This window comes from Marmota marmota, unplaced genomic scaffold (genome assembly GCF_001458135.2).
Source record: "Marmota marmota marmota unplaced genomic scaffold, marMar, whole genome shotgun sequence".
Taxonomy (NCBI): domain Eukaryota; kingdom Metazoa; phylum Chordata; class Mammalia; order Rodentia; family Sciuridae; genus Marmota; species Marmota marmota.
In genome coordinates this window covers 8,062,013-8,069,534 of record NW_026000229.1, presented here as the reverse complement: position 1 = coordinate 8,069,534, position 7,522 = coordinate 8,062,013, and the positions used below count along the sequence as shown (strand labels likewise).

Here is a 7,522-nt window from a genome sequence, read left to right as displayed (position 1 = left end):
AGGTGGGTAAAGGAACAGCAATTCTTAAGAAGCAGCATCGGAGAAGCAAGGGTTTTGACACGGAGTGACGGTATTCGGCACACAGCCTCCACTTTTGAAATCTGGCGAGAATACTAATCCATGTGAGAGGGTTCCAGGGGATGTAGCATTTTCAGGAGACAGGTCTCAGACCAAGGAAATAAGTTCAGAGAAAAGTCGATCTAAGAGCGGAAATGACTAAGAACCACCAATTTGAGGATAGGAGATTAGGAGGGGACCTAAGCAAAAGAAAACTCCGAAGCCTCTTTGTTTTTACTAGACTTTCTCTCAACCTATCGCTCGCACCATACTAACCTCCGCAACCAGAAAACACCCAAAAAACACTAGGTGAAGCCCGGCTCTTTTCAACTCCCCGCGGAAGTCTCCCACCGGAACTCTTCTATTCAGTGCTTTCCTATTGGCTGAAGCTTCCGCCCGCTTCAACTTGCTTCCCCTCACAACACAGGCGGGCCCAGCTGTCCCTAGAGTCACTTCCGCCTCGCCCCATACCCCCTCCTCCTTCCCTTTTTAGCCGCTTCCGGCCTCAAGCCCCGCCCCAGCCCGTGGGCCCCACCCTTCCCCGCCCCTCCCCCGCCCCCCGGCCGGCTGCCCCGGCCCCGCGGCGCCGCTTCCGGTGCGGGCCCCGCCCCGGCTGTGGCCCCCGGCTGCGGAGAGTAGGAGACGCAGCTGCCGCGCTGGGCTTGAGCGGCTCCTTTGCCGCGGCGGACCGGGAGCGCCCCGCACAGGTACGCTGAGCGGGTCCTAGTTCTTTCAGCCGCCGCGGGCATGGGGGCTGTGGCAGGTGGAGGTGACCGAGGTGGGAGGGGAGGCAGGTGTGTAGGGGAGACACGAAGGCGCGGGCCGTCGGAGCGCGGGGACCACTGAGGAAAAGTGAGAGCCCTGGGGAGGAGCCCCGGGGCGTCCTGTGCCCATAGGCGTGATTTAAGATAAAGGGAAAGAAAAGGGTAAGGGGGGCCCCTGGGAACCGAGAGGGCAAAGATAGGTGGGGTCGGGGCGATCCGAGAAGAACCAATGAATTGGCTGAGAGAGCTTAGTAGAGGTAAAAGTGATAGGGCTGGGTGGGGTGGGGGACAAAGAATGGGAGGGGGGCCATTGGAGTGACCTGGGAGGGGAGATTGGAGGGGCCCGGGGCCAGTGGGTCTGGCAGCGAAGGTAAAGGAATGGTCAGCAAGGCCAGACTCAAAGGCGCAAGCTGTCGGTTTTGCCTGGCTTAGTGGTCCCTGAACTTTAGGGGAAATAGGGGAGGACCTGTGTGAGGGGATGGAGTGGTTTAGATTTCTGAGACTAAGTTCTCCAAATGTAGGCAGGTGGTATTGTTTGGATCACTGGCTACTTAGGGGCTGGGGGAAGATGGGCTCTTGGCGGGGAGAATGTGTATATTGAGTTGTAGAACTGAGTCATCTCAGACTTACTGAAGTAGCTGTGGGACATCTCCCCCTCTGCTGGGGACAGCATAGAGAACATGGTGCCACAAGACAAGAAGCAGTTGTTCAGTGACTGACAGGACTTGGTTGAAAAATTATTTCGATTGTGACTGATTGTAATGATTACAGGACATGTTTTAATGTCTACCAAATCATTTACTTTATTCTTTAATTTTCTTTGACCCAAGTTTTTTTTTTTTTTTTTTTTTTTAACTTTAAATGAACATTTTTGGGCTAGGGATGTAGCTCAGTGTCTAGTGTGTGCAAGGTCCTAGGTTCACTGCCCAGTACAGGAAAAAATAAATAAATAAATAAACAAACATTTTGCCAATTGGATTTATTGTGGGTTTAAATTTTTTCATTCCTTTTGATACTCTAAGAAGAGCTAAAGCGGAATGAAAGTATTGCTTTGGACATATCTCAAACTCACACTTTCTAAAAGTGCCAGGAGAGGAAGTAGAGACAGTGAGGGGCAAATTGGAATTTGAATCTTACAGACTACAAAAAGCACAACCTGTGCTTCTAAGATGCAGAGAAAATGAGAATTTTTAATCTCTGTTTTTTTGCCTAGGTTTAAAGTTTGTACTTTTTTTACTCTAACCTATTTAAAAAACTTAATCCAAACCATTTTTATTGCTAGGGATGCAGTTACTTCCCTGTGAATCTTTAAATATGCTAAAGACATTTACTTTTCTTTCTTTTTTTTTTTTTGTCTTTCAAACCCAATCCCCAAACACTGAAACAATGCATGCATCAAGTCCCAACCTGTACAGTGCAACTTCTTTCATGTGATGACAAAATTGTACACCATGCTGCAAGTCCTGTTCACCCTAAAATTTGCTCCTGCATAGTAATTCAGTTATAGAGACTTGCTGAGAAAACAACTCAAGTGAGGAGTCTGGAGAGGAGGGTGGGGGTAGAGGTGGAAAGGGTGTGAAAGGGGTATGTGTTTGGAGACTGGTAAGAATGCAGATAAACCTGCCCCCACAATGCTTTTGGCCTGAGAGCCTTTTCTTTTTGTATTCGTTGTAGAATAAATATCATAATAGAAATTAACCATAAAGAAAGGGGATGTGAGGAGATTTACTTGGCCATTTATAAAAAAGAAGCCGCATTACCTTGTTTAGATAATATTGATACCTGTTTCAAATTAATTAACTTTAAAATCTCCAGAGGAATTCTCCCTGTTTGTTTTTGAGCAAGGATTGCAATTTGAGACTCTTGCCTCCTTGCGTGTTTCTTTCTTTCATGTTGTTGAAATTGGATTCTTTCTGAGGCTATAATGTCCAGTTTGCCTGCCTCAGTACACTCAGCAAGCAGGCTGGCAATTTGATCTGAGAAATTTGCAAAGTTTAAAACCCAAGAGCAGTTTGCTTGGTTTTGCTTCTTCTGTTAAGAGGATGCATTCTGTCTGTCTGTGTCAACTTGAATGGTAATATCTTTCTTCAGTGGGCCTGGGAATATAAGCAATAGTCTCTCTTTTGCTAGCAGGCCTTCTTTTTTCCCCCTCTATTATTGTGGTTTTCATATTCCTGTTTAGTACAAACCCATTTACCTTTTCAGTAATAAACAGATCAATGTTTGAGAATGTAGAGGGAGAGAGATCAGAACACAGATGCTAGCAGCTTAAGTATCATCTGAATTGCTTCTTTTAAAACCCTCAGTAAGATCTGGGGCTATAGCTCAATGGTAGAGCATTTGCCTATCATGCATGAGGCACTAGGTTCTATCCTCAGCACCACATAAAAATAAACAATAGAAATAAAGGCATTTTGTCCATCTACAACTACAAAAACATTTTTTAAATAAAAATAAAACCCTCAGTAGTGTACCACTATTGAAATTCACCCCATTTCCCCTCTTAGATCCTGTTCCTCTTCACAACTTTCCCTACCCACCCCTCAAAACCCAAATACTCATTGAAAATCAGGTTTAGAAGCACTAAGTTTATGTTTAGTGTTGAGAACTTATGGCTCTTTATTGGAGAAAAGAAAGCCTTTTATATCTGTTTTACATAGGTTTTTTTTTTTTCCCCCCCTCCTCCTCTGTGGTTTTGGTTAATCACATAAAGTATAAACCCAGTGTGCCTGCTGGGCTATGCTTGGGTTTAGAGCCATGCCAATCTGTGGTCGAAGCTTAAAGCAGTAATGGAGCCACTGCAGCAGCAGCAGCAGCAGCAGCAGCAGCAGCAGCAGCAGCAGAAGCAGCCACATCTAGCTCCTTTGCAAATGGATGCCAGAGAGAAACAGGGACAGCAGATGAGAGAAGCCCAGTTCCTGTATGCGCAAAAACTAGTTACACAGCCAACTCATCTTTCTGCCACACCTGGGAGACCTTCTGGCAGCCCTGCTCTGGGTCCCTTAGCCAGAGTTCCACCAGCCACACCAGTGGCCCGAGTTTTTGAACGGAGCAACGTGAACTCAGAGCCTGAGGAAGAAGAAGGTGGTTTAGAAGATGAGGATGAGGATGAGGATGTTGCAGAGGTGGCTGAAAAGGGGGCCCAGGCTGCTTCCAAATATTTTCATGTGCAGAAGGCAACTCGCCAAGACCCCAGAATAGCACCCATGTCCAGTCTGCTTCCAGCACCAGGGCTCCCACCACACGGACAACAAGCTAAAGAAGACCATACCAAAGATGCTTCCAAGGCCCCACCTTCTGTCTCCACAACTGGACAGCCAAGCTGGAATCTGGATGAGCAGCTTAAGCAGGTCAGTCTTTCCACTATAGGAGGCCATTTATTCTTCCTAAAGGCTAGCTAGAAAGAGTATTGGATGGTCTGGTGCTATGCCGATCTGGGTCTGCTCACCCCACTTCACTGATCCACACCATAAACAGACTTTGAACTATTTTTTTTCACTTAATATTTGTTTTCTTGGGCTTGGGGTATAGCTTAGTGGTAATGTATTTAGTATGCCTGAGGCTTCAGGTTTAATCACCAACACCACCACCACCCACCCTACACACAGAAATTAACATTTGCTTTCTTGATTAAACCAATAGAATGTATCAGTAACTCGATGTAGATTGTTCCAAGTTTGACCTGAAAGAATATCAGTATAATCTTTTTTTTTTTTTTTTTAAAGGAAGAATGAGATTGCAACTGTGTTGAGGTGTTGAGGATGCATCTAAAAATGTGAGATGCATGACACTGGAGTTTTTCCAATAATAACGTAAAAGAACAATCTTGCCCAAGAACTTCTTATTTCCAGGCTAACCAGGATCATACTCTTTAAGGGAGATTTGTTGTCTTATAGCTGAACAGAGCCGACAAGAAGCTCTTGTACTGTGTATGTTTCCTAGTAAAGAGGCTTATAGATATGATTTCATTTCACCCTTATAACATCTGCTTAGAAAGAGAGAAGGGTGGACCTCAAAATTCCCTTTATAGCCAAGGAAAACTTCTAAACATGGCTGAAATGACTTCTAAATGTCAGAGTTGGTTGGGAAACTTTTTTAAAAGACAGACTGGAGTCCTAATAAATTATCTTGGAGAATGGAGCTTACGGAATTTGTATTCTTGTTCCAAGTCTTTTAATTTTAATTTTTTTTCTTTATGATATACAATGTAGTATATTCTCACTCAAACAACGAGATGGTTTAGGTTGGGAGTTCATGATAAAGCCATTAGTACCTGGATACTCAGAATATAGAATGTGCACATGCTCTTCATGTGTTCCAAATGGTGCTGTTTAGAAATTATTTGTGAAGAGCCATGGGTTAACACAGGACAGCTGAGAAATGTAGGAAAGGTCCTTTGGAACCTGAAAAATCAAGCTTCTTTGGATCAAGGAGCCCTGTGCAGTTGACGTAAGTTTTACAACAACAGTGTGCAGTAGATTCTAGAATGAGAAATAGGCTCAAATCCTATTTTTTTTTTTCTGTATCTTCCTCTGTGGTCTTTTGGTAGCACATTTGAATTGCTCTAAGCCTGTGTCTTATCATCTGTGGAATGAAAGTAATGAAGGTGCCTCGCAAGGATACTTTGAGGATTAATGAGCTAGTCCATGTGAATATCTGTGCAGTGCCAAGCACATGGTGGCTAGTAATGCTCCAGAAGCTGTCTTATGCAAACAGTGCCATCTTCTTCCTGCATCTACACTGACAGGCCTCTGAACCAGAGAAAGAACTGAGATGTACAAAGGGTTTCCCTCACATGACCCAGGGAGATAGCAGTAGAGCTAGGACTAGAATCAGAATCCCAACTTCTACGACAGCAGCACCCTGGCTGCCAGCCCAGACCCGCCTCCTGGCTGATTGCTTTGCTTTAGCAAAACATCTGTGAGTTGCCGGCAGCCCCGCACTGCTGTACGGTTGGCAGAGTTCCATGCTGGCCGCTGAGTCAGCTCATAGGATCCCGCCCTGACAGCGCTGGGAAAGTTCAGGCTCCAGGCGGCTGGGCTGCCCCCGCCTTGGCAGCTGGCCAGCCTCTGCGTGTGTGCGGTCGTTCCTAGAAAGTGCAGCCGCGTGCGAGGAACAAGTGGAGCTCCAGAGCCTGTCTGTCTTCAGGAAATGCAGCAGGTGTTGAGGTCAAGCCATTAGAGCTTTGAAAAAAGCGACTCTTCAGAACTGGCTTGTGTGAGTGCACACGTGTGTGCCATGGCAAGGCAGCCTGCCTCAAGTCCTGGACGGCAGCCACTGCGCGGCTATAGAACTCAGCACTCTTGGGGGCTGGCTGTTGGCATTTGAAACCCTTTGAGTTCATTTAGGTGTCTGAAGCACACTCACTAATTATAGACTGCCTGGCAGAGCACCTGCCAAAATGTTTTTATAAATGTTGGAGTAGCTGAGGCCTAATCCCTGCCCCCTGAACTTGAAAATCAGGAACTGGGTCAGGGGGGCATTGAGTGGACAGTGACTTAAAATCTTAGACGAGCATCTCCTATTCCTCTTATGGATTGTATTTTTTTCAAAATGGGTTTGGTTTGTATTCTTTGTCTAAAACTTGTTTTAATATATGTGTGTGTGTGTGTGTGTGTGTTTTATTTATTTACTTACTTTTTAGAAGTAGTTGGACACAATATTGGTTTCTTTATTTTTATGTGGTGTTGAGGATCGAACCCAGGGCCTTGTACCTACTAGATGAGCGCTCTACCACTGAGCCACAATCCCAGCCCTAAACTTGCTTTTAAAGAAGTAATGTGCTTGGGGATTAAGATTTTTTTTTTGTTGTGTTTTATAAGGAAGACTAAAAATCTATCCTTGAGTAGGTCCTATAGAAACTGTGGAAACCATGAGACCAGCTGTTTATTGTTTAGTATTTTTTTTTAATGTAATTAACTTCTAGAGATCATAAATAGGGCTGCCCTTGCTCCAGCAACTGAAAGGCTTTATGTGTTACAGTGTCCATTTTGTTCTTTTAAACAACAAACTTGTACAGAAGGCTTCTTTGTGCCAGGGCTGTGCTCCTTGAGGTAAGTCATGTCTTTCCAGGGAGCTGGTGTGATGGTACTGGGAAACCTCAAGGTGGATTGGAGTAAATTACTTTGTCCAGGATCAGCTAAAGCTATGGTGTAGATATTTCTAATAGATAGATGTTTATTTGTTGCAGTACAGGGGATTGACCTCAGAGGCGCTTTACCTTTAAGCTACATTCTCCAGCCCTTTTTATTTTGAGACAGGGTCTTGCTTAGTTGCCTAGGCTGGACTCTTAACTTGAGGTTCTTTTGCCTTGGCCTTCAGAATCATAGGGATTTCAGGCATGCATGACCACGTCCGGCTATGATGTAGGTATTAGTTTTGTTTCACTCACTAAAGTAAAAAAGTTAAAAAATAGGGATACGTGCATATTTTTTCTTTAGGTAGAAGTAAGCTTTATAGATATTAAATCCTTATAAGTACATGATCACTGACTAAAACTCAGTTCTTCTCCCTCTTTCCAGAAACTAATCCCTCCGTGCATGTCCTAGAGCCCATCCTCTCGTAGATTTTCAGGGACTTGTTCATCAGTGAACCTCTCCATTTCCTGACCTTTGGACTCATGCTCTTCTGACGCCTTCTCCACATTAACAATTATCTAGCTCCCAAACTAAAAAAAAAAAAAAAAAAAAAAAATTTTTTTT

General features: G+C 44.5%; 1 protein-coding gene across 2 annotated transcripts in view; it reads left to right on the top strand.

The window, feature by feature from the left end:
- Positions 1-631: 631 nt before the first annotated feature.
- Arid3b (AT-rich interaction domain 3B) overlaps positions 632-7,522 on the top strand; it is a 50,410-nt gene continuing 43,519 nt past the window's right edge. For both annotated transcript variants that reach the window (XM_048793830.1, XM_015480432.2), the window contains exons 1-2: positions 632-764; positions 3,535-4,171. In XM_048793830.1, the coding sequence (XP_048649787.1) occupies positions 3,611-4,171 (561 nt within the window). In that variant the 5' untranslated portion in view covers positions 632-764; positions 3,535-3,610. The remainder of the gene's footprint in view (positions 765-3,534; positions 4,172-7,522) is intronic.